This window comes from Amblyomma mixtum, chromosome 2, assembly GCF_055824585.1.
Source record: "Amblyomma mixtum isolate Tamu chromosome 2, ASM5582458v1, whole genome shotgun sequence".
Lineage (NCBI taxonomy): Eukaryota > Metazoa > Arthropoda > Arachnida > Ixodida > Ixodidae > Amblyomma > Amblyomma mixtum.
In genome coordinates this window covers 320,450,695-320,475,717 of record NC_143013.1, presented here as the reverse complement: position 1 = coordinate 320,475,717, position 25,023 = coordinate 320,450,695, and the positions used below count along the sequence as shown (strand labels likewise).

Genomic DNA, 25,023 nt, shown 5'->3' with positions numbered 1-25,023 from the left:
ATTAGGCCATTAATTGATTGTATCCACGATGCTTCCCCGTTACATTTAAGGGCAGCTCAAGAGTGGTCCGAGTTTTCTCTCTTCATATATGACATAAGCAAACTGCGCTTAAACTTCGCATTAGGCGGTACCGTAATCGTCGGTCAAGTTTCTTTCTAAGCCGGGCAGTGCACTCGGCTTCCTTTGGTCCAGATCAAGAGCAAGGTTCCGGGCTAGTTGGTAATGCATTTAAAGGAAGAAACAGCGCGACGAAACACGGACACACGAAGAAATGACAGCGCTCGTGTGTGTGTCGTTTCTTCATGTGTCCGTGTTTCGTCGCGATGTTTCTTCCTTTAATTCCTTTGGTCCATTACGCGCCGTCCATTCTTTTTCTAGTGGCTGGCCGTGCGCTCATCGTACGTCTCTCGCTCTATGACGAGCCACTGTGATTGCCGATCTTCAGCCATCTTGGTAAACATGAAGGACGGCGAAGACTACATTTTCTAATACAGCGCGAGAGTCTGAGGCGATGGTCTAGTGTGCAATCATCTGGCAAAACTGTGAGGAGGCAGCAGACTCGCAGTGACGGTCTAATGGCTCGTCAGTGGAGTGGAGTGTAGTGCAGTAGTGTAAACGCACCGTGTCCGAACTAATTCGACTCCGGATCGCTACCGCCGTTTGATCGCCTGCTCAGCCTTGGCTCCCTTTTGCTGCTTGCGTGGTTGGTTTTCAGATAGTTGTTGCACATACGTCACGTGGTTCTCCTGAACATGCAGCGCTGACAGACGAGGGACGAAGGAGAGACGAGACATACAGGGCGCTGAACTAACGACTTTTATTTCGAAGGAGGGCGATCCGCTCGTTTTATACAGCACCCAAAACCCGTGAATGTAGGGCACATGCGCAAATAAAGGCGAATACCAATAAAGCCAAAGGAAACAGGGTAAGCGCGCAGGCACATATTGACCCACGCAGTACAGAAGCAAACCCACGAACAAAAAACGAACAAAAAACTCAAGAAGGATTCAGTCATTCTGGTCGGCCAGGTGCCAGGTACTTGCCCTGAAACATACCTTGGTCATGTGATTGCCTGAAAAAAAAATAAATCCGATGGCTAAGTGGTCTATGGCGTCGAAAAAGGAAGCTGCTCCTCTGTTGGCACCGGCACCATTCCAATGGGGAAGTGTGGAAGTTTTTGGACAACTTCAGCCTTGCGTTCGACTTCAGGCTTGCCGAACTTTCCGGAAGAGGTTTACCGACAATGGGGACAAAAGCATTTCATGCTTGAAAGGCAAGAACCGGACGATTTCCTTAGTGACCTGGGAAGGCCGCGGAGTGACTCGTTGGCCGCCACTCTTGTTTACTAACAGCGCGGCAGAAGCTTTCGGTCGCGCCCCGACAGCAGCCCGCGACCGCCGTCGCCGCACTTCCTCTCCCATGCTTTCTTGCACTCACGCTTTGAAGAATGGAAAGGCGGCTCCTTGCTTCACGCTCGGCTATTTCTGCCCCGCGTACCCCTCGCCTGAGCCTGGCGCCAGGTGAGAGGCGATGATCGCGCCTTGGCCGCGCCGTGTTTGTTGCGTGCACTCCAACCACAGAGCCGGCGACCACGGTGCACCTGGGCTCGGGAAGAGGGCAGCGAATGAGCGGCTACGGCTGTGAATCCAAATGGTATGAAGTCGTCGCCCTGTGCAAAGTTCCAGCCAGAGGGACATTAGAAGGGACGGAAGCATTTTGCGTGGTGACACTCAGAAAAGCATTCTGCCATGGATGATGAAAAGAAAGCCTTTTTCATAGAAGCAGACGCGGTAGTCGATGAAAACAATATAAAAAAGAAGTGATTACGCCAAAGATGCTAGCGTCTTGACTGTGTTCCTTGTTCTGGGAAGTTCTGCTCTTAATGTTCACTTTGGCCTAACCTTTCCCATGATCGAAAATCTGTGCTGTTCAATCTCCGCTCGGTAAATGTCCAGAAGCGACGCATGGGCTCTGAGGGATGCCGTAGTGAAGGGCTCCGGATTAGTTTAGACTACCTGGGGTTCTTCAACGTGCGTTGACGTCGCACAGCACATTGGTGCATTTTAAAAAAGAGCACTCATTAATTATAGGCATGTAGTGTATGTCTTTCCTGCACCCTTGTCCTATGTTATGGAGGTGGCTGGCGTACAACTCAAAATGAAGGGGTTGCCTTCACCTTGTTTTGAGTGCTTCGCTACTGTGCAAGAAATTTGGGTGTGCGAGCTCTGGCCTCTGTGCATTTCTCTCTCTATAACCTGCGCGAGAAACCCAAAGTATTTACACTTTATGAGCAGAGAAGTGCGTCGCACGGCGATGCAGGTGAGCTTACTCGAGCGCCGATCCTGTTACAGTGCTGCACTAAACATGCGATATCGACCACAGTGGCAAAGTGTTTGTTGGAGCCGTAGCTGGCTCGCACCGCTGGTTTGTTGCCAGAGAGGCGTTTCACTAAAAACTCTCACGTGGCGGTGTTGGGGAAATTCACTCGAAGCGTTCTTTCTTTTTTTGCGGTGCGCGAAGGAGGACCTTTAGCTCGCCTTAGAACTTGTGAGCCAAATACCCAAGTTTTATTAAAAGTGCGTCGTCGGTGCTCCTTCACTGTTGCGACGTCACCGGTGTTTGGTTGTTATTTCCCTCCTTCTGTTCCTTTCTTTTTAAAGAGTTGTTTGTCATAACGAAGAAGAGACGACGCTGCGCTAACGAGCCTGGGCTTAGTCTCACCGAATGTCCGTCCCATGGTGCAAAGGTGACTTTGTAGCCATGTCTTTGGTGGGCGCACAAGAAAGCCTAGACGCGCGTGGAACTGTAGAAGGAGAAAGGTCCGGGGTCCTGCTACTTGGATTGCTTTACTGCCGGAAGTCGACAGCGCTACTCGTGCAGGCATTTTTAATACCTGCTCGCCGTGATTTCCGCTGCCTGAGCCACCAAGTGCATCGCACGCTGCCTCGCTGGGAATGTCACAGAGCCTGATTTGGATACTTAGTAAATTGTGACACTGTCTTGGGCCCCACACGTAAAAACTATAGATCGGTTCTACTCGGGGGGTAAGTGCCTTTCGCACACTTCCTGGTTCGTCTTGGGGCAGTTGGACGCCATCTCTGCTCAAAGTGCAGAGCATGCTCCCATACAACAAACGATTGCCTACTCTACACGGCATTCGCGAACCACAGAAGAGCACTTACAGAGGCTGCTAGCTAGATGTGCTCGGGCGTGCTTGGGCGTGCCGCAAGCAACTGCTAGCTCTCTGGTTATTGAGGAGGCACGGCAGCCCCCATTTCAAGTCATGCGAGCAACTGAGACTTGCCGATACATTTCCCGTCTAAACCAACATGAAAAACACACCTCAATTCCCGCGCTTCCGGATCGTGATCACAGCGAAATTCATCAGGTGTTTCTAGAACACCGACAGCGTCTTCTAAACTGTGAGTATTGGACGGTCGATATAACGTAGTATTGGATAGTAGATCTACATAGAACTGGGCATGCAAGCAATCCACGATGTATATGTGCTCATGAAGATGATGATGTACTACCAGCAAGAAATGAAACGCGAACAAGACAGTTGAGCCACGCACACAAAAGTAACAAATTCTTTGGAATGGGAAGTTATATACAAGCGGAGAGAAATGTGATTTCGGAAGCGTGATGACTCTTCTACAGAAGTGTTAACCGACCTCGCTTGTATTTGCTCTCTAGGAGCTAATATGTTGGTGTATTTGTGTGGCTTCCTCAGTTTTCTTGTTCGCGTTTCATTCGTTGCTTATAGTACAGTCGTGAGCAAAAGTGGAGGTGGTGGTGAAAATATTTCAATGAAATTGTTTAGGAGGTTGTAGCGGCGGGTGGAGCTCTCAGTCCGGAACCCCATTAGCGTAGGCTGCTCTCCGCGCTCTTTCGATGTGTTCGTTTTGACTCGTTTCATCCGAGCTGGTCAAAGCTGCCTCCCACCCCTCATGCGTTGGCTGGTTATTGACAGTGACCACCTGATTTCGTTGGCAGGCCCATACCATATGGTACAGGTCCGCCTTCTCCCCGCAGAATTTGCAGTCTGAGTCAAATGACTCCGGGTCAATTGCGTGTAGTCTTCGTGGGTTGTTGTAAGTGTTGGGCTGTAGCTTTCGGAGGTGTAGTTCCTCCCCTGTGTCCAGTGCCTTAGCCGGCGGAGGGTAGACACGACGGGATAATCTTAAGTGCTGAATTATGTTGTTATAAGTTAGTAGTGGGGTAGGAGGTTCCACGGCATCCGCAATAGGGGCCCGGAGGAGAAATGCTTGGGCTGAGGCATGTGCGCTCTCGTTCCCTGGGATGCCCTGTTGACCTGGTACCCATATTAAGTGTTTGTGTGTGGGTTGGTAGCCACGGGTGTAGCTATCTTGCAGGATTTTAGCTGCTAGTGGTGCGATCCTGCCCCTAAGGTAATTGCGATACGCTGTCTGTGAATCTGTAAGAATGTGTTCTGAGCTAGTGTGTGTTGCAGCTAAAGCAATCACCACTTCTTCCGCAGCCAGTATGTCCTGGCTAGCCAGTACTAGTACGTCCATTGTTATATTTTGATGCACTACCGCGACGGCCGTCATTCCCTGCTCAGGAACCGCTGCATCGACATAGGACACGCCCTCGCGCCCGCCGTAGTGCCTTTTCATAGCTTCGGCTCGTGCTTGTCGTCTTGACTGGTGAAAATCGGGGTGCATATTCCTGGGTAGGGGAGCTGCCTTGAATTGTCCTCTCCATGAGGCTTTAATGTCGTTTTTAGCGTCTAGCTGTCGGGGGCAATTGGTGTTTAAATCAGTGAGGACTTGTCGGCCGGTCCGACTAGTGGAGAGCCGTACCACCTGCGACTGGGAGTGCAGAACACTAACGAGCAAAAGTGGAGAGACCACGGCTCTGGGCGCGGGAGCACCTGCGGGACCGCACCGCGGTGCTGCTGTCTCGTGCCGCACGCTCGATGCAAGAATGGCCCGAGTGACGACAAGCTTCACCCTCGCACTCGCGCGGACCCCTATCACGCTTGATAAATTTCCAGTGCGACGTTCGCGTACTCTGCAGATGAAGATCGCGACGAAGGGGAGAGCGCATCGCAAAGCGCTTAAAGTATCTGAAGGGAAAGTAGGGCGAACTGCTCCCCTCCTCCTCCGTTTTCGGCGCGCCTTGACGGTTACGCGTCGATGCCGTGCCTGTCTGCATCTGCTTTCTGTTGGAAGGCACGCGCGGCCTCCTCTCGACTCCCGAATCGTTAGGTAGAGACGGACACTGAGCACAAAAAACACCGAAAGTGGAGAACGAAGTCAAGCGCTGTGTCTAGCTGAGATTAGTGGCGGAGGCTCCCTAATCCATGAAAGCTATCTCGAAGTTCAGAAAGGGAAAAGTAGTGGACACGTGAGCAGTACGTGACCGGAACTGAAATGTCCAGCGGACACCTTGTCTCAAAAAGGCCACCTTTTCATTGACGAAAGCTAGCAACATGACCTTCCGAGGCAATTCTGAAAGCACATGTCTGCGCCCCTCTTCACTGATTTCGAATGTGCCAAAGATTATGAGTGGAGGGGGGTGGAGTGTTACTTTAGTACCCCAGGAGGAAACGCCCGAGAAACATATTCGTTTTTGCGCTGTTTTACTTGATCATGTAAAACTAAGTAGGTCAGACCGCTCAACTCCAGGATGCAAAACCTGGCTAAAACTGCAGTGCCGCAAAACATGCACCTCTGCTATGAGATCCTATTGCTCTATTTGTCGGCCTCGCTTTTCTTTGCACAGCTAGAATGCTTTGGCGTATAGATGCTTCTGTGCGTAACGGTTCCGAAAAAGTTTAATGTTTCCCAAAAATTTGAGCACTTATTTCTCCTCGTAGTGACACGCGCTCGGCGGTTTCGAGACCGCACTCGCTTTGACCTCGGGTCTACGGACTGAGGTCACAACGCGAGGCTTGAAATCGTCAAGACCACATTGCCGCATTTTCTTGTGCACTCACAGAGGCACAAGCGACGGAGCGCCCAAAGCGCCCACGGCCACTTCCTCAGTCGCAAACGTTGGTGACTGCCGGAAGTAACGCGCGTGATTTATGGAGCCTACCACGTGACAGAAGCCAGGTGCATCCTTCTACGACGGCCGTTTCAAAATGCGCGCCTGGCGTCATCTGCTGTAGCGGGCCCTCTTCGAAGGTGGCACGATGCTCTGGACTGCTCCACTTACATCAAAGTGCGCACGTTAAAACAGTCGCCTGAATCTGCAGACACTGGGAGTTAAAAGTATTTCATGCTTAAAAATCAGACTGTGCAGCTGTTCGGATCGCTCGCGATTTGGCCGCGTTCTCAGGCCGTTTATGCGAAAGCTGAAATCTAAGGTTTGACAACATCTCGTCAGGCCGTGTAGTAGGTTAATGCCGATAGCATAAAGAACGCCGACCTAAGGTTGTTGTATCCGCCGCGGTGGCTCAGTGGCTATGGTGCTCGGCTGCTGGCCCGAAAGACGCGGGTTCGATCCCGGCCGCGGCGGTTGAATTTCTTTGGAGGAGAAATTCGAGGCCCGTGTACTGTGCGATGTCAGTGCACGTTAAAGAACCCCAGGTGGTCGAAATTTCCGGAGCCCTCCACTACGGCGTCTCTCATAGCCTGAGTCGCTTTGGGACGTTAAACCCCATAAACCAAACCAAACCTAAGGTTGTTGTTACAATGTTAGACGTTTCACCTTCTGCGCGCAGCCTTGTTCATTAAACGGAAAGCGTGAAGCATGAACGACGGCAGCGACGGTAATATCCCGCCTACGTACGTACGCAAGATGTCTGGGGCGATTACTGAGGCGCACTTAAGCTTCATGCTTCCCGTTTAGTGAACAAGGCTTCCGTTCGGAAGCCGCAACGTCTAACATTTTAACGACCTTCGGTCGGCATTCCTTTACTTTTCTACTTTAACTTTATACGAGACGCAGTCGTCGCGCTACGGTTTCCTGAGAGGACTCTCTAGACGCGCGCAAATTTTTAAGGCGGCAGCCTTTAATGCCTCACCATTGTCGACAGAAGGTTGTCAGGAGAGGTGTCGCGCTTTTTCTAGTCAGGAAAAAAAAAAACTTTACAGCCGATGGGATTCGAACCACCATTGTTCCGTTCCGCAGCCGAGCGTGCTGATGGCTACGCTGCTTCCTGCCAACGCATATGTAGTTCTTGTCTGGGACGCTGGAGAGTGTTTGCAGAAAGGCGTCGAATCAGACGGGTGCCTCCCAAACGCCCTCCAATGTCTCCAGCATTTAAGATTCGCAAATAATTGTGTACATAATTGACACCTTAACCACACACCAGTGACACAAGCAGCAACACCGCTCTAAAGGCTGTCGCCTCGTCGCACTTCAGGTCAACGAAGTGCCCTCCTGAATTTTTTGTTTTATTCAACAGATATGACAGATTATTCGATCTGTGAACAGTGTTTGTCTGGTTTGTTTGGTGCGCGTGGCTGTCTCCATTTTCTTCACGCGCTTCCGTCTGTTTCCCTCGCAGACTATGCAGACTTGGAGGAGGACTTGGCGTTGCGCAAACTCGAATTGGACGATGAAGACAGAAATTCGAAAGGTGAGTCCCGTCTACTTTTTAATAGACGGTATATCAAACTGCCTTACCGAAGCTCTACTGTCTTCCGGCGTCCTCTTTTATAATTCATTAGTCGTGAAACACTAGCGAGATAACGTTAAGGCTCACGCTCTGCAGATAATCGGGCGTCGTCGTCGACGTTGTGAGCGAAAAATCCCCGTCGAAGCAACTCAGGTGGGCCACCTTTGTCACGTCACCTTCACTTTTTATTCGTTCTTTATTCAAGGATTAACTCGAGGGTGCTACAGCAGGGGGGGGGGGGGGGGGGGGACTTCATTTGCACAGCATACTTGATGACCTGAAACCCGATTCCATTCGCTGATGGAAGACACAAAAAAGGAATTGGCATGTATATTAGTTCTGCCACGGTATTCCAAAATCTTAAGACAATGATCAGCGCGAGCAGAGACATAATCTGGCCTGTGTAAGTATATTTCCTTTCGAATGCCGGTTTTTGTCGTGATATGTTTGATACAAGATTTTAAGTCGTCATTTTCTTCGTCGAGACGAAAAAGTTTCCAATCCTAATTCATTTTTCATGTCGGTGCAGCTATCAGTTCTCGAGTACCGACACAGGTCAAACCTTGCTGCTCTGTTTTGAATTATTTTCAATTTTATTGCTCACTGTTGTTTACCAGGTGTCTCATACGACACGAGCGTATTCATGCAGTTGTAGAACATATGTTAAATAGGCTGTTGATTTCAAGGAACACGGCGCGTGTCTCAGATTTCGCTGCATAAAGTTTAAGATCCTTGGCAGCTTTTGCAACCACGGTATCAGCATGCATAATCCGTGAATAGTCGGCTGTGAATGTCCCACCTAAGTATTTATGCTCTACTTGTGTCATTATATTACTGTTGATGAAATGCTTCGAGGTCAGCCTCTTGTTTTGCGTGTAAAGGCGACAAGCCGGAACGTCCGCCACCGTGGGAGGTGGCAGCTAAATTAATTTTATTGCGAAAGCAATACTACTTTCACTTTCAAGCCTTTGCGGTGCGACGGCGGTGCACATGAAATGACCTTTCGCATGACCTCTGTGTGACGTCGCGCCGAAGAGCTGGGCGACCATCTCGCGCCGTCCGTGCGCGACGGCGGTGCACATGAACGGCGGCCTAACTCCCGCTCTCTCCGCCAGGAGCGCCACAGGTGTTGTGACGTCACGCCGAAGAGCTGGGCGACCATCTCGCGCCGTCCGTGTGCGACGGCGGTGCACATGAACGGCGGCCTAGCGTTACATTCGATTAGATTAGATTGGATTGTATTTGATTGGATTGGATTGTATAACCGATGCAGCACCACAAGTCTAACCACAAGCACCACCACCTGCTACACTACCAGCTGAACCATGGCGTATGTGCGGATATTGGTTTCGCAATTACCGGGCTTAACCAAGCTAAGCCACAGCGAATTTTTTATTGGCCCCTACAGGTTGCCCGGTAGGTTGCTCGAGAAGAGCAACCCGGGTCACACAAGCCTCACCGGTGGCAGCACCGGCCATCGCAGGGCAGTGGAGCATCTCTTAATCGCTGCACCTCTGCGCCAGGAGTGTTGTGAGGGTTCCCAGGGATCTGTGAATGTTCAGTAGAGGATGACCAATTCTGCATATATGGGAATTCACCTATTACGCTATCGCGTCATGCCCTTACAAGGCCGAGCTTAAGTGTCCCATTCAAATCTTACGCCTATCTTGGGAGTGAGGAGTGCATACATACAAAATAAATGGCCCAAAATAGCCAAAACAAAATAAATAGCCCTTTTTCTGGCTGCCATCCTCGACCGGACAAAAAAGAACAGATAATGGTTTTGCGATTTGAATGTGTGAAGAGCAAATAAGGAAGCGAATATGTGCAGTCCAGTTCCGCGCGTGCGCGCTAGTAGCCTTTTTTTTTTTTTTTTTGACAAAACGAAATGACGCAGTATCTGTCTCACATCTCGGTGTACACCTTAACCGAACATTAAGGGAAGGGATAAAGGAGGGAATGAGAGAAGAAAGGGGTGCCGTAGTGGAGGGCTTCGGAATAATTTCGACCACCTGGGGATCTTGAACGTGCATTCAACGTGCACGTGGGGATCTTCATCGGTCCTCTCTACATATCATCAAATCACAAAAATTCTACAAATTCAGCCGCATGACACTGCCACCACCCCACAGTACCTTGTCGCCCTCGTCCAGCGCCACATGGCGACAATTACAGACTAGGCTGTTTTATTTCCCCCCACCTTCTCTCATGCTTTCACCCCACCTTTCCTCCTGATTGTACCACCTGTGGCGTGCCCAGATCCACACTTTTCCACTACCTTTGAGAATGTCCTTCTCCAAAGGCAGTACCCCCCATCCCCAATCCCACTTATTCTTCCTGGGAGGCTGCTTTACGCACCGCTCAGCCCGCCGGCCAGAAATGGCTGGTGGATCGGGCTTTACGTGAAGCACTAGGCCGTGGACTCCTGGACCAGTAGGGGACCACCCTGGAAGATTTTTTTTTTTTTTTGTAATAAAGTTGTTTCCTTCTCCTCCTCCTGACGCCGCACAGTGCATGTACGTGTGCGATGAAGCGGAAGCCCATTAACGAGTTAGCTGTAAGAGGGAAAGTAGAGGAATTCAGCATATCGCTGCAGAACATATATTCTGCCCTAACTGAGGGAGACGATCTTAATGTTGAAAGAATGAAGGATAATCTCACAGCTATCATACTGCCCGAATTTCGATGGAAGTGAAAATCTAGAGACCCGTGTACTGTGCGATGTCAGTGTTAAAGAACCCCAGGTGGTCGACATTTCCCGAGCCCTCCACTACGGCGTCCCTCATAGCCTGAGTCTATTTGGGACGTTAGACTCTGATAAACCAAATCAAACCGTTGCGAAGTGTGCGCTAGAAGTAGGCGGTAAGATGGTTCGACAGAATACAGGCAAGCTATCTCAGAAGACGAAAGGTCTAACTAAGAAACGCCAAAGCATGAAAGCGTCTGACCCTACGGACAGAACAGAACTGGAAGAGCTATGAAAGTTAATAAATAAGCGCTAGGTAACCGACATAAGGAAGTTTGACTTGGAGAAAATCTAGCATGCAAGAACCGAGGTAGCCTAAAAGCAGCGAACAGAAAACTAGGCGTAGGTAAAAGCCAGATGTATGCGCTACGAGACAAAGAGGGAAATGTTATTAGCAACAGGAATCAGATAATTAAAGTAGCCGAAGAGTTCTACATAAATCTATATAGTAGCCAATGTAATCAGAGCGTTAATGAGAGAGGCAGTAGAGCACAGCAATGGGACATCCCGTCAATAACGAAGGAGGATGTAAAAAAAGCCTTAGGAGCAATGTAAAGGGGGAAAGCAGCTGGTGAGGTTGAGGTAACAGCAGATCTCTTGGGGGGGGGGGGGGGGGGGGGGAGGTTGTGCTAGAAAATCTAGCGACCCTGTATACGAAATGGCTCATGACCTGGAGCGTACCGGATGCCTGGAAAAACGCTAACATAATCTGAACTCTTAAGAAAGAAGACGTCAACGACTTGTAAAACTACAGACCGAGCTGCTTATTGTCTGTTGCCTACAAGGTATTTACTAAGGTAATCGCTAATAGGGTCAGGACAACCTTAGACTTCAATCAGCCATATGATCAGGCAGGCTTTCGTAAAGGATACTCGACAATAGACCATATTCACGCTATCAATCAGGTGACAGAGAAATGCGCAAAATATATCCAGCTCTACGAGAAAGCATTCGACTCAGTATAAACCTCAGCAGTTATGCAGGCATTGCGGAATCAGGGTGTAGAAGAGTGTTATTTTCAAATACTAGAAGATGTATATGAGGACTACACAGCTACCATTGTACCTAAAGAAGTCCGCTATAAAATTTAATTAAGGAATGGTGTCAGGCAGGGAGACGAGATCTCGCCAATGCTATTCACCGCCTGTTTACAGGAGAGATTAAGATGCCTGGATTGGGAATAGTTGTGGACAGCAGTTAATGGAGAAGACCTCAGTAATCTTCGATTCGCTGATGACACTGCCTTGCTGAGTCACTAAGGAGATGATCTGCAAAACATGATTAATGAGTTAGACAGGCAGAGCAGAACGGTGGGTCTAAAAATTAACATGCAGAAAACCAAAGTAATGTTCAACAGACTAGCTAGGGAAGAGCAGTTCGCAATTAGTAGCGAGGGGCTAGAAGTAGTAAGGGACCATGTATGCTTAGGGCAGCAAGTGACAGCTGATCAGGGTCATGAAAGGGAAATAACTAGAAGAATAAAAATGGGGTGGAGCGCATATGCCAGATTCTCTGAGGTCATGAATGGTAGTTTATCAATATACATTGAGAAAGAAAGTGAAGGATGGGTCGCGCCTTTCCTTCTTCAAACCCACTCTCTTGAGTAACAGACTCAACCCTCACTACCGCTTGGGTCCACTAGAAACCTCCCCTTCGGCAATTTCATCCTCCCTCCCATCCGCAATGCATATGGTGAGCGTCTAGTGCAGCCTGCTGGGGTAAAAATCTGGAAGGCAATACCCGTCTCTCCGAAAAACTCACACAGTTTTGGTGGTATGTTTAACAAACACTTAACTGAAATAATTTATTTAACCTGAAATTCCTTTTTTATGATAGTTTTCTGTTATTATGTACTTTGTATGTAACACGATAGTCTGTACTCACACTCGATGTCCGAAAGTTCTCTTTGCGTATCATGTTTTCAAAGCGTATCATGTTTTCTTTCTTTTTTTTTGTCTCTGCGAATGTTATCTACTAGTTTTATTTAGACTGCTTTGCTTTTAATCTTGTTTTTACGTTTACGCTATTCTGTATAAGTCCGCCGTTTTTGAATTTGCTTTTATGTATTTTGTGTGCTTGGGCCCGAACTAGTCGTTGGCTATGGGTCCAAAAAGTGTTTTGTGTTTTCTGTAAAATAAATGCGAAAGAAATGAAAATTGGAATTGAACCCGCACTCTTTCGAATTCATGCAAACGCGGCAAATGATGGATTTTAGTGCTGTCTAATGCGAAAATCTCCACGGCACATGAAAAGCGATCTTGATGCATGATAAGGACTACGTTTATCAGCGATCGCCTCGTTTCACTGCCTCACGTGACGACTTTCATCGCGCCCCACTGTGCAGATGTCTCATGTCGTCGGTTAACAAAAGGCTTCGGTTGCAGCCTGCATGTCCTGGAGGCTTTTGTCGCAGTATAGTACCACTCGGGACAGAGAAACGCTACACCGCCTGGTATCCGGCGCTCGCCGCTGCCACCTGCTGCTCCAGCCCGGCCGGAGCAGCTATGGGCGCGTTACCTTTGTCGCCGGGTGACGTGAAGCGGTGGGCGTTGGTTGCTGCGCTGGTTCAAAAAACGCGCGGTTTCCAAATGGCGCGCGAAATACCCAGACTTTGCTCAGCCACATCGCCAAGGGCAATCGATTTTTAGAAATTAAAACAACAATGATATGGCAATTATTAATGTCCAGCAACAAATCTCTCATTGCAGCCACGCACCTGACCGAAACAGTTAAACGTTATCTAATATTACAATTTCGTTAACCAGTGTACTAGCTCATTCGATTCCCGCGTTCCCTGGCATCCGCATCACTGCAGTATTACTATGCCACAAAAGCGATCTTCATACCTCAAAGACCATGTTTTTAAATGTTATAGCGGCGCGCTCTGCTGAAATGCCCACTGTAGGAAACCTGACATAGTGCTTGCGTCACGTGACCTCCAACACAAGGGCTGAACATCTGGCACTCTTATATACATGAGTGGTGTGTCGGCCTAGCTGACAGTATGTAGAAACTCCGAAGCAGCGCCGAAAAAAAACAACGAACACAGAGGAAACAGGCGCCGCTTTCCGTGTGTGGACTACGTGTTCCCTGCTCGGCCGCTGTCATTCTAAGCATCCTCGCAGTTTGCATGGATTTAATTCCTAGCTGATTTGCCGTGTATGAAATCTGTATTCAGGCGCGCGTCCTTTATCTATGAGCAAGCATGGGCTGGAAGCCCTTGCCTCATTATTCGACGAACAACCCGAACGTCTGGGTACCCGCGAGGCTTCGCAGAATGAGGAGACCACGTGAATTCCTCCGAGAGAAAGTAACCTCGTTTGCGCATTCCCAAACCAGGCAGGCTTGGTTGGGAGCAGAAGAAGAATGCTGGGAAGCGGCGTCTCCAATCGTCCATGGTGGAAGAGGGAGGGAGGATACGCGGACGCTGCATTATTCGCATGGAATGCGCATTGCTCGTGGGGTGCCGTGCTTCCGCTTTGTGTGCACAAGTCCCCTTCTGGCCCTACGCTTAGAGAGCGGGACATCAGCTGTACAGACGTTTACAGTAGAGCCCACTTATAACGGCCTTAGATATAACGAACGCTCGCTTATTACGAACGAGTTCTCTGCTACCGTGAAAATATGCGTCAGAGGAATGGCGATTCGTCGCTGATACAACAAACTGCCATGGCTTTACCGCTCGTTTATAGCGAACCAGGAGGTGCCGCAGACTCGCCCCCAAAGTTGAAAAACGCACTCTACCAGCTTAGCGTGGAGACCAAAAAACATCTCTACCTCAGCGACACCACCTGGAAAGAAGAGGTCAACCCAAAAGAAGAACAGAAATGATGGAGGGCGCTTAAGCTTCGCCTTTAAGAGTATAGAACGCGGCAGCGTTATCAGGCAGTCGAGCGCGGGGAGGGAAGGGGGGGGGGGGGCGTGTAGCTTTGCTTTGTCTGCAAATGAACGGGATGGCAGCGCCCCTAGGTGCACTCCGCGACGGATGGAAACTTTGTGCCGAACAGACGAAACGTAATGTCAAAGTAGCATCGCATCACCACGCGGTGGCGCACTGTGCGGGCCCGCGGCTGGTTCATACCTCTTTCTCTCTTTTCCTGATTGGTAATGCCCGAATCGCACCTGACACATCGATACATCACACATACACACGCATCAAGCCGTTCAAGTACAAGGAACCATCTCAGAAGTAGAGTTAATCTGGTTGAATTACCTAATCACTAATTATCATAGTTATAATTAACAATGCACGCATCAGTACATGTCCGTAATTCCCCACAGCAAATCAAATACCACAGCGCGTTAACTGTAAACTGTCATCTGCGCGATGTACCTCAGACCATTGAACACTGTTCTATCAACTGCAAGGATGCGATTTTGTTTTGGGATGTGCTGCAAAGGACGCTATTTAAATTCCTACACTGTACGTTACCTTGTGGCCACTCAACCTGTTTACGACCCATGACATGTTTTTTTTCTCATTGGACTTCACAGCCTATGGAAAACGCGCATGTTAGACCCCAATACTGAACCTCTTGTTTCACTCAGAAGCCGTTTCAGCCGAATGATGCTCCAGCTCAGGGAGATTTATGATGAACGAGACTTTCTACCGGGCTGGTTCCCGCTGTTGATTTGGTGTCTATCGTTGCCGCCATTTTAGTTCTCTTCTGTCTAGCTAGTGCAGTGCAGCCACTAGCTGAGATATTTGTAAATAATCTGTTTATGGCCCCTTCGGTAAATGCATAACCTCGCACAGCAAATACTATGTTGGAAGAAAAAAAAGCGTTTGTGGCCTATGGGTGGCGTGCCCGTCTCGCAAACAAGGGTCGTGTGTTCGAATCCCATCCAATTCACCGTAGTTACATTACTTTGCATATACAAACGTCCTTAAAACGTTTCCACCAATCCGAGCAAGCTGGACAAGTTTGTCATTCACCGTGCCGCTTCCGCGCGTTGGCAGAGCGCATATACAGAGTGCTTCACTTAAGACTTTACACAATTTTTAGAATTTAGGCTTTTTGAGTTAGAGGAGCTCTCTTTTAGGCATAGCATTGCCAGCGGTGTAGTACATCAGAATACAGCTAAGACGTGGTAACTAACAGCCTGATTAACTAATACTCAAGAGTTAACTTTTTAACTATTGATTTTAGGCTCCTAAATTACTGAGAGGCATGTAGCCCACCGTAAGTAATATCTTACGTTGGAGGCACCTTCGCCCTCTCCGACCAATCCACCTTCAACGTCCATCCAGCACTACAAGAGGGGATCCGCACCCATCCTTAAAGTTACAGCGAGTGTTTTTCGTTGTCGTCGAAGATCCGACAAACACCAATTGCCAAGCATCGCATTGTCACCGACGAACACGCCCAACATCTCTCCGCCAAAGCTCCTACTGGGTGTCGCCGCTAGAACGCCAAACCATCTGCTACCAACTGGAAGAAATGCTTCGCGACGAAGTCATCCAACACTCGAAGTGACCCTGGGCGGCACCGGTTATTCTGGACTGGAATACGGTGCATTTGGGTTCTGCATCGATTCCCGCCGCTTGAACAACATAACCAAGAAGGATGTCTACTCCCTCTCCCTCATTGACGACACAATGAACCGGCTGTGCAACGAGAAGTACTTGTCTTCGATGGACTTCAACAGCGGCTACCGGCAAAGTGAAGTCGATGAGAGAGACCGAGAGAGAACCGCACTCATCACGGCGGATGGCGACTTCGAGTTCGAGTTGATGTCATTTGGACTCTGTTCCGTGCCATGCAGCAACGTTACAGCGAGTAATGGATAGATACGGAAGGATAGATAGATGGCAGGTCTGAAGTTGCAGACTTGTCTAGTATACTTACATGACATCGTTGTCTTCGCCTCGAACTTTGATTACCACCTGAACAGGCTTCAAACTGTACAGGAAGCAATGAAGTCGTCCCGGCTAACCTTGAAAGCACAGAGGCGCCACTTCGCCTCTGAAGACCTGCTGTTTCCAGGTAACATCGTAAGCAAGGATGGAGTACGCCCAGTCCCGCAGAAAACGGCTACTGTTGCACAGTTCCCTCTCGATGCCGATAAGAAAGCTGTGCGCAGGTATCTCGGACTGTGGGAACATTACCGACTATACGTGTCAAAACTTTTTCGCGCATAACCTAACCTCTGACCCAACTGGCGAAGGCAGACGTGCTATTTAAGTGGAAAGCGCCGCAAGCGTAAGTTTTCAAGAATCTTCAGCGTTGTTTACAGTCCCCTCCTGTCCTCGGGCACTTTGATGAAATGTCTGAGACTGAATTCATAGCGGTGCAAGCAGCCTGACCGTAGGCGCCGTCCTCGTTCAGAAAAGCGACGGAGTGGAGAAAGTAATGGCGTGCTCTAGGGTTCTGTGTCGAAGGACGAGGCTAACCATTCGACGACCGAGAAGCAGTGCCTCGCCATCGTCTGGGTTATGTCGAAATTCCACCCCCTCTCGCTCGATGCTTTGCAACAAAAAGAAGGGAATGCAAAAAAAAAAATGTTGAGAAGAGAAAAATAAACACTGAGGATGCAAACACAAAGCTTCCATTAGTGTTCATATCAAGACTTCAGGCCCACATCATGCATGGCTTCTGGGCACCGCAGGGATGCTATAACTAATTCACGGAGTGAAGTTCTCCGATTCGAGGTAGAGTCGTGTACGGGCCGAAGCATGGGCACGAATTTTTTTCACTTAGTCTACTGTGGCGAATGGACGTCCCCACCCATCGCACGCGCATTCCGTGGGGCGTGTGCGTAGACTGTTTCTGTGGAAGCTGTATAACCCTATGGCTGCGCTTGGGTGGGTGCCAACGCCAGTTACCCTACCCTCTCATTACAAATCTGCTCTACCTTGGGGGATTCGCCTAAACATTTGACTGGCCGTGCCTCCAGCGGTTTGGCGGCATGTTGCGACAGTGTTATACGCAGCATCTTGCGCAGTGAATTGTTCGCACGCAACAGAGAGAGGCAGTTCGCTGCGCTTGACTCCAACCAAAACAGACGCCTTGGGGACGGTGCAAACCACGCGGCGTCAACACCGCGGGGGCGACCAGCTCCATGCGGGCGTCATGATTATGCTTGTGAGCCGCACTTCGTGTCTAAATATTTCCCAGCTGTGACGGGATCTGGAACGACGCTTAATTGAGCAGCCTCAGATTATACCACTGGTGCGCTTTCCTTATGCCGCTCATAGGTGTGGCGAGAAATAACCGCTCCCTTCCGTCACGCTTTGAAACGGCACGTCAAGCTCGCGAAAAAGCTTCGTAGGCTTTCCTACGAACTCGCAGGGTTGCTGGGACTGCGGCTCGACGCAAGAGGGGAGCTGCGGAGGGGAGGTCGGGGATGCGCGTGCTGCCGGTGACGCGCTCATTACTCCGGAACAATAGCGTCTAGTCCGAGCGACCACCAGTGCTCGGCGTGTGGCAGTGATGAGCGAGGCCGGCTCCTTATCTAGACCGAGGACAGCGCGGCACAACATAAGAGAAAAACTCAGAATGGCCGCCCTCTTCCTCTCGCCCCGGTTTCTTTGTTTCTTCCCTGTTCCTTCGTGTTCACCTTTCTTTATGTTACCGTTCTCCGCTAAGCTGCGCTCACGGGTGCAGCTGACAAAATGAGGAAGTATGCGTTGGCGCCATTAAACACAAAGAAATAAAAACATGTCCGGATAAAAGACTCTGAATGGCCGTTTGCGTGCAACGAGCGAGAATTTTGACGTCTCGAAGGGAGCGCTTTTTCTTTGTGCTCATGATATCTACTTCTACAAATCACCTCTTTCTGCCTATAGTTATTCAACTGCATGTTATTTTTCTGCTATGCCTTTTTATGTTAACCTTCTTTATTGCTTTCCACTCATGCGATTCTTTTGTTTATTTTATCGTTTTTATTCTGTCCTCGGTAAATTGTTTTGCAGTGTAATTTTTATCCACAACTATTTTATCTCTTGAATTCAATTTAACGTGCCAGTCTTTCTTCGCCAAACATTTTTCTTCTACTTCGAGAACGCCTTCCCCTCCGAGCAGCCGCATTCCGGTGGTGGAGTCTCCCTGTTTCTTGTCAAGAGATGCTCTCGCTTTGTTTTCGTAAAAAAAAATAAACAAAACAATCGAAACAAGCACCTCTGCAATATTTGTACGCGGAGATTCAAGAGAGTGTAAGAGCTGTAGAACACGCCTGACTTAAATCAATTATTTATTCTCGCTTATTAATCTTTTGCTGAGCGAATTTTACATATAAGAGGGTAGTAATAAAGTTCGAGGTTTAAGCTGAATACTAAGGGCATGCTGTCGGGCTAGTTAGTGATGCATTATGTAAAGAAATTAGCGCGAGAAAACAAAGAAAAGGGACAACGGAGGACACACATGAGACGATTAACAAGCCCTTGTTAACCCTCACATGCGTCTCCTCCGTTGTCCTTTGCCTTTGTTCTTCGTGCTAATTTCTTTGCATAAAGCTGAATAACTACTGGGAACAAAAAAGAAGAAACCGATTCCGAAGAGTGAGTTGTAAGCAGAAAATTCACTTGTTAATGAAAATGTTCTCTTGTCTCGTGTTCGCTTTTACCAATCAACAATAATGCCTTAAGCGCATGAACCACGTGTAAAAAACTGTTTCAGCTAATTAGAGCGCGCGCACCTTTCACGTACTAAAAATAACTCGTACTAACGAATGTGGAGGAGACATTTTGCAACGAATGTGTGTTAACACGTATGGAACTAATACGTCTATCCCTCGCTGTTGCATGTATCAAAAGGTGCGAAAGAAACTCCTCTTAAGGAATACAGGCAGTAGGTTACCGTAAAGATAATTCACAACTGACAGATAATTGTTACGTAGGACGAAAGGGAAATATGTGTCGCTGAAAGTCACTCAACGTGATATATGCTGTTGTCTTCTTCGTAGAACTTTCTTGTCTTTTGAATGCATCTGAACGAATAGACACACCGGTTCGTGGACGGAAATGCAGTCGCAGCGTCTCCGTTCATTCTCCGGGTGCAAAGTGGAAGCCTGGCACGAGCATGGAAATCTCGTTGGCGGGTTTGGAACATGGTTTGCACCGTTGCTATAGTTTCCTGCACTGTATGCTTTGCTTAATTTGGCAACGAGTGCGCCCCTCCATGACTCTTTTCGATGGGGGGGCAGTGGTGTGCCAGCTGCGTGGGCAGGCGGGAGCAGTAGCCAGCCGGATACTCGCGTGTGCATGGATGACCTGCGGCGTTTGAGAAAACTCCGCGGCAGTAAAACAGTGTGCTGGGCAAATGCTGTGCCACGACCGGCTCGGTATGCATCGGGGTCTTTGCAGTTTTCTGCCTGCACGCCCAAAAAAGAAAGTAAAACATCTTCATTTTCTGTTGGTTTGTTTTCGTGACCCACACACAGCTGGAATTGGTTTATCTGTTATTTTGAGAACTCAGTGCCGCCCTTTTTGCACTCGAGCCGGCGTGTGTCGGACGTGACTGAAGCCGGCAGCATACCCGTTCAAGTGGTATTCCGGGCTGGTAGCACACCGGGGTCTGGCCCAGGCATCCAAAATCGAGTCTTCGTCTGCAACGTGAGGGGAAGACAAAGCGCTTCGTGCCAGCTGGACCTATACTTTCGACCGCACGGTCTTTCTGTTCTGACAGTCTGCCGTAGTTGAATGCCCGTTTCTATTCATTTCAGTGGTTTTATGGTTTTTGAGACATGGACGCAGTAGCTTCATTTGTTACACGAACTGGTGAAAAGGCAAGCACAGCTCAAAATAATATTTTGTATGAAAAGAAGTAAGTTGAAAAATTGTCGGTTGAACGAGGCTACGGCTTAGTTATTTGATTCGGCGAGAGCCGTCGTTGGTCGCAAATCGCGCGAGGAGGCGAGGAGAGATGTGGAGATCTCAAAATATTAGGTTTTTGGTTTATGAACTCGTCTTTAGGAGAAATTCTGCAACACTTTAAAGGGTACAAAGATTTCAAAAGATGTCACAGAGTATTTGGGGCACAACCACTCAATTGGATTCGCGTTTTCTCTGGATGTCGAAGCCCTCTTGTACTCCGTACCGCACGCGGAATTGTTCACATCGGCAAGGACATGTGGCGTAGAAGAAGGCATGTGGCGGAAAAGTGGCGTTCCAGAATTCTGCAGGCATGTCCCTAGATTATTTTATGACACTTCTGGAGTTTTACCTTAGCACTACTGTTACTTCATTTCACAAAGATCATTATCTGCAACGCCGTGGTGTATGCATTGGTTCACATGTAGCACCTGTATTAACCAACATCTTTTTTTTCACGTATTGACCAGTCACTGGCAGCTGCCCTAGATGGCAGGAAGGTTTTGAAAGTTTTTACGTACGTGGATGATTTTTTAGTTCTCTTGAGCAAACACCACGCTATGACGTTCCAGGATATGGCGAATAAGATTTTATTTCAGTTCAGTCAACATGGTAAAGGTCTAGCTTTTACCCATGAAATGCCTCCGGGGACTCCCTGCAGTTTTTAGACATCCACATGATCTTTTCGAACCATGGTGTACTGGTTGTACCGCCCATGAGCCCAAAAGGTCTGTTACCTTATAGTTCGGAGCACACAAAAACTGTTAAGAGGGGGATTGCTGCTCGGTGTCTAGAGTCTGTCCTCGTGAAATCGTGTCGTCACAGAATGCAGGAAAGTTTTAACGATCAGGTCGGTCGGCTTTTCTCTGCCGGGTTCTTTTGTGCGATCGTGGCGGCGATGGCCGAGACAAAAGATGAAAGGGACAGCGCGGCAAAGGGCTGAAAGCAAGGCAAGACCACTAACCATGCCGTACGTGATGTTAGCAACATCACGTACGGCACCTGCGAATAAACGGTTATTTGTGGAAATGCTACATGCTGTCGCCGTGACATTCGGACCCGTTTCATGGGCCTCAGCGAGAGGTTTGACTGCCTCCTCGCTCTCTTGTGTGGCTACCCCTTGCTGCGACACAGGCGAGCCTCACGAGTGATACGAGTGATCAGCTCCACGGGTGATCCAGCTCCAATGCATGGCCGCGGTGGCAACGCAGAACGAACGGATGAAGCATAGAGATTACTGTTAACGACACGTAGCAAGAAGTTATACTAGTCAAAACAAATGACCGATTGGCCTGAAGCATCAAGAAACGAGACTCCTCTGTTTCTGCCAGTGCTGGTTCGAATTGTTCTCGGGGCTACTGGGGTCAGGTTTTTTTTCTACGGAATAACCTTTATTACTTTATTTTATTTATTTATGGCATACTGCAGGCCGTGAGGCCCAAGCAGGAGTGGATACAGAACAGAAGTTACAGAACACAAATTGAGCAATAATACCAAAGTGCAAACAGAAAACGAGCAGCGCGAAATGACATGGAAAAGAAAAAGAAACTATAACCGGAATAACAGAACCGGAATAACAGAAAATTTTCGGAATGTTTATGGCAGGTACTGCTTCGCGTTCGGCCTTATGTCCAGCAGCATGTTCGGCGCGGTTCAGGACTATGTCCACCTTAGTTAGGAGCTAAAACCATTTCATGCTTGAAACTGCCCGTGTGCTGAGAGTCGGTGCGCGTTGAGGAACCTTAAGTGGTCAAGACTAATACGATACGAAAAGGCTGTTCTGAAGGCTCACAGTGAGGGTCATCCTCATCATCCAACACTCCAGCGGCAGTTCGGACAGTTCATCCGGAGGCGAATCGCCTTTTGCAGTGTGGCGGCATTCTGTTGCTCAACACGAGGTCGCCAGTTTGGTGCCGACTCCAGCGGTCGGCTGAGCAGGCGCAGGTGGGTTGGGAGTTATCGATCACGACGTACTCAGCTGACGCCGCTTGCTTCCGTACAAAGTCGTATGTGCGGCTGTCTTCGTGAACTGCTCGTGTACCGGATGTAGAAGAACTGCAGATTGTATAGAAAATAAATCCTCAGCTCTGGAGTCCCCATTAAACATTGTATGACCGCAATGCTTGTCCGCCCGACATCATGACGTTCCGCCTCGTAGGAACGCCTCGCAGGAAGCAGCTCCTCTGACAGAAAAGAGCCGTTTTGTTCTTGATCTAGTAAGATATAACTTACTACAACATAACTCGGTGCCCCAAAATGCCCCCCGTGTGAAGTAGATCTCAGTTATAGAGTAATTACTAATCAGCATGCACTCGCTACCGCCTAGTGGACATTTCCTCTCAGGGAGGGAATCTTCACTGGGCGGTAGCGAGTGCATGCTGATTAGTAATTACTCTATAACTGAGATCTACTTCACACGGGGGGCACTTACTAGATCAAGAACAAAACGGCTCTTTTCCATCAGAGGAGCTGCTTCCTGCCAATCGCCTCAGCCGGTTCTTATAACCCTGCCAGCGTGACAATGCAGGGAGGGGACTGTTCCTGACTTTGGAGGGAGGAGACTATATCCCCTTTCATATGCCACTCCGTTCACGGTCACGCTACCAGGGTCATGGGAATCGGTCGACGCTGTTGGCTGGAAGGGGGTTCCTTTGAAGAGGAAAAGCGGCTTCCTTCTTGAGTTGTATCTCACTATAGGGACTTTCGGAATAAGTTGTCCCTATCCGTTAGGGGCATGCGCAGCGCCAGTGCGCATGCGCAGGACAATAACCCCTGCTGCATAATAGCGATGTTGTGTAGGCATATACAGAGGGCGCTACAATGGTCTCTGTTTTTCCTGCCTTGCAAATCCGGCATCGTGGAGATGCGAAACGCGTTACCTTTATAGGGACATTTTTACAAAGCCGTCCCGAAGGTACGTGGGCCAGACAGCGGCGGGACGGAGGGAGTGGGCACCCCAAAAGCCACCCAGTACTCTTCCGGCTGCCTAGTTCGGAGCGACGCGCGGTCGGCGCATAATAATTAAGACGCGGCCTTGGCACAGCTACCAGACGGGCTGCAGAAACGGCGAATGCAAATGCGCTGCGCGAGCCGCCGACGGATGGTCTACTAAGCACGGGACACGTGGAGTGGAGGTGTGCGTCTGCGTTGGCAGACGATGCCGCTATATGACTAAGTTTTTTATTTATTTATTAGTACCTCAAAGGCCCACTAGGGGCATCACATGAGGGGTGGGCATACATATCATTGAAAAAAAAAAAAATCGGTGATGAATGATTTGAAGTATTCCAGGCCAGGATGGTTGAAAGCTTCAGAGGGGAGGTTGTTCCAGTCTCTTGCGGTCTGGGCGAAGAATGATTTTAGGTGCGCAGAAGTAGATGCTCGAGGTGTATGAACGGCTTTCGGATGACTGATGCGAAGTGAAAGGCGGTATGCAGGGGTGATAACGGATTGGCTGAAATGCGAATGATAAAACTTGTGGAAAAGGCAGAGTCTGGCTATTTTTCGACGGGATTCAAGGCTGGGGAGGTTAGCTTTTGTTTTCAATGCTGTTACGCTCGTATGATATGAGTAATCAGAATATACGAATCTTATCGCGCGGCTCTGGATGCACTCAAGGGTTTTGGCTAGGTTAATTTGTTGGGGGTCCCAGATTGAGCATGAATATTCTAGTTTAGGACGGACAAGAGTTAAATAGGCGGACAGTTTTACGGAAGCAGGTGCCAAACGCAAGTTACGCTTTAGATAACCAAGAACACGGTTAGCTTCGTTGGTTATGTTCATTATGTGGGTGGTCCAAGAGAAGTCCTGTGTGAAGCTAATACCTAAATATTTATATGAAGATGCGTGTGTTATCATGGAACCGCGAAGGGTGTAATTGGGAGTAGGATACGATTGACGACGATGAAATGATACTAGCGTCGTTTTATTAACGTTTAAAGACATCAGCCAGTTTGCGCACCACTCTTCCACAAGTCCTATGTCGCACTGCAGATGGTAAGTGTCTCTGTTACAAGTGATGCTCCGGTAGATGACGCAGTCGTCGGCGAACAAACGAACGGTGGAAGATAGATTACTTGGGAGGTCGTTGATGTAAATTAAAAATAGTAGAGGTCCTAAAACCGTGCCTTGAGGTACGCCGGAGGTAACAGGGGAGATGGAAGATGCATTATTGTTAGCCCATACAAACTGTTGGCGGTTAGTCAAAAAATTCCGGAGCCAATCGTATACTAGTGGGTGGAGGTTTAGGCGCGAAAGTTTAAATAAGAGGCGTTGATGAGAAACTTTGTCGAAAGCTTTTTCAGTCTAAGAAAAGAGCGTCGACGGGTGTGTTCGTGTCATCATCAGACGAAAGTGTGGCGGATAGGTTACACAACGATGAAAATGTGAATCACCTAAGAAGTACTTCTGCTAAGTTAGGCTCGCTCTGTAAAGGTGGAGGTCTCGCGCTGAGTTTTCACCTTACTGACGGGCTTCTGGTTCACTACAGCGTGTGTGAAGTTTTAAGGCAGGCATCTCACCTCTCAACTGCTAATGTTCACGGGTAGCCGCCGCAGACCTACAAGAAGCGCGCTGTGCAGCGCAGCTCGAGCAATGAAGCAATGAGAATGCGTGGAGTCTCGCTTGAAACTCAAGTATTTGCATCCAGAGCTGCGCGAGAGGTGTTCCGACGCAGGAGCGCTTGCCTCACGGGATACTCCACTCTACACTTTGTCTGCCGGTACGTTAAGCGCCGCGGTAGGCAAACCTGCTTCCTGTCGTCGTATCATTTTCATTGTGTTCACATTTCAAGCGCTCTTTTGAGAGTGAACCGCCAACTTTTTCTTTTGCTGTTTTTGCTTTATCTTTAGAGCCGACATTTCATGGTTGTGG

General features: G+C 48.8%; 1 protein-coding gene across 2 annotated transcripts in view; it reads left to right on the top strand.

Annotated features, from left to right (window-relative positions):
• Nucleotides 1-25,023, top strand: part of LOC149365148 (dorsal-ventral patterning protein Sog-like) — a 396,279-nt gene that overhangs the window by 267,905 nt on the left and 103,351 nt on the right. For both annotated transcript variants that reach the window (XM_089575239.1, XM_089575238.1), the window contains exon 4: nucleotides 7,484-7,555. In XM_089575239.1, the coding sequence (XP_089431365.1) occupies nucleotides 7,484-7,555 (72 nt within the window). The remainder of the gene's footprint in view (nucleotides 1-7,483; nucleotides 7,556-25,023) is intronic.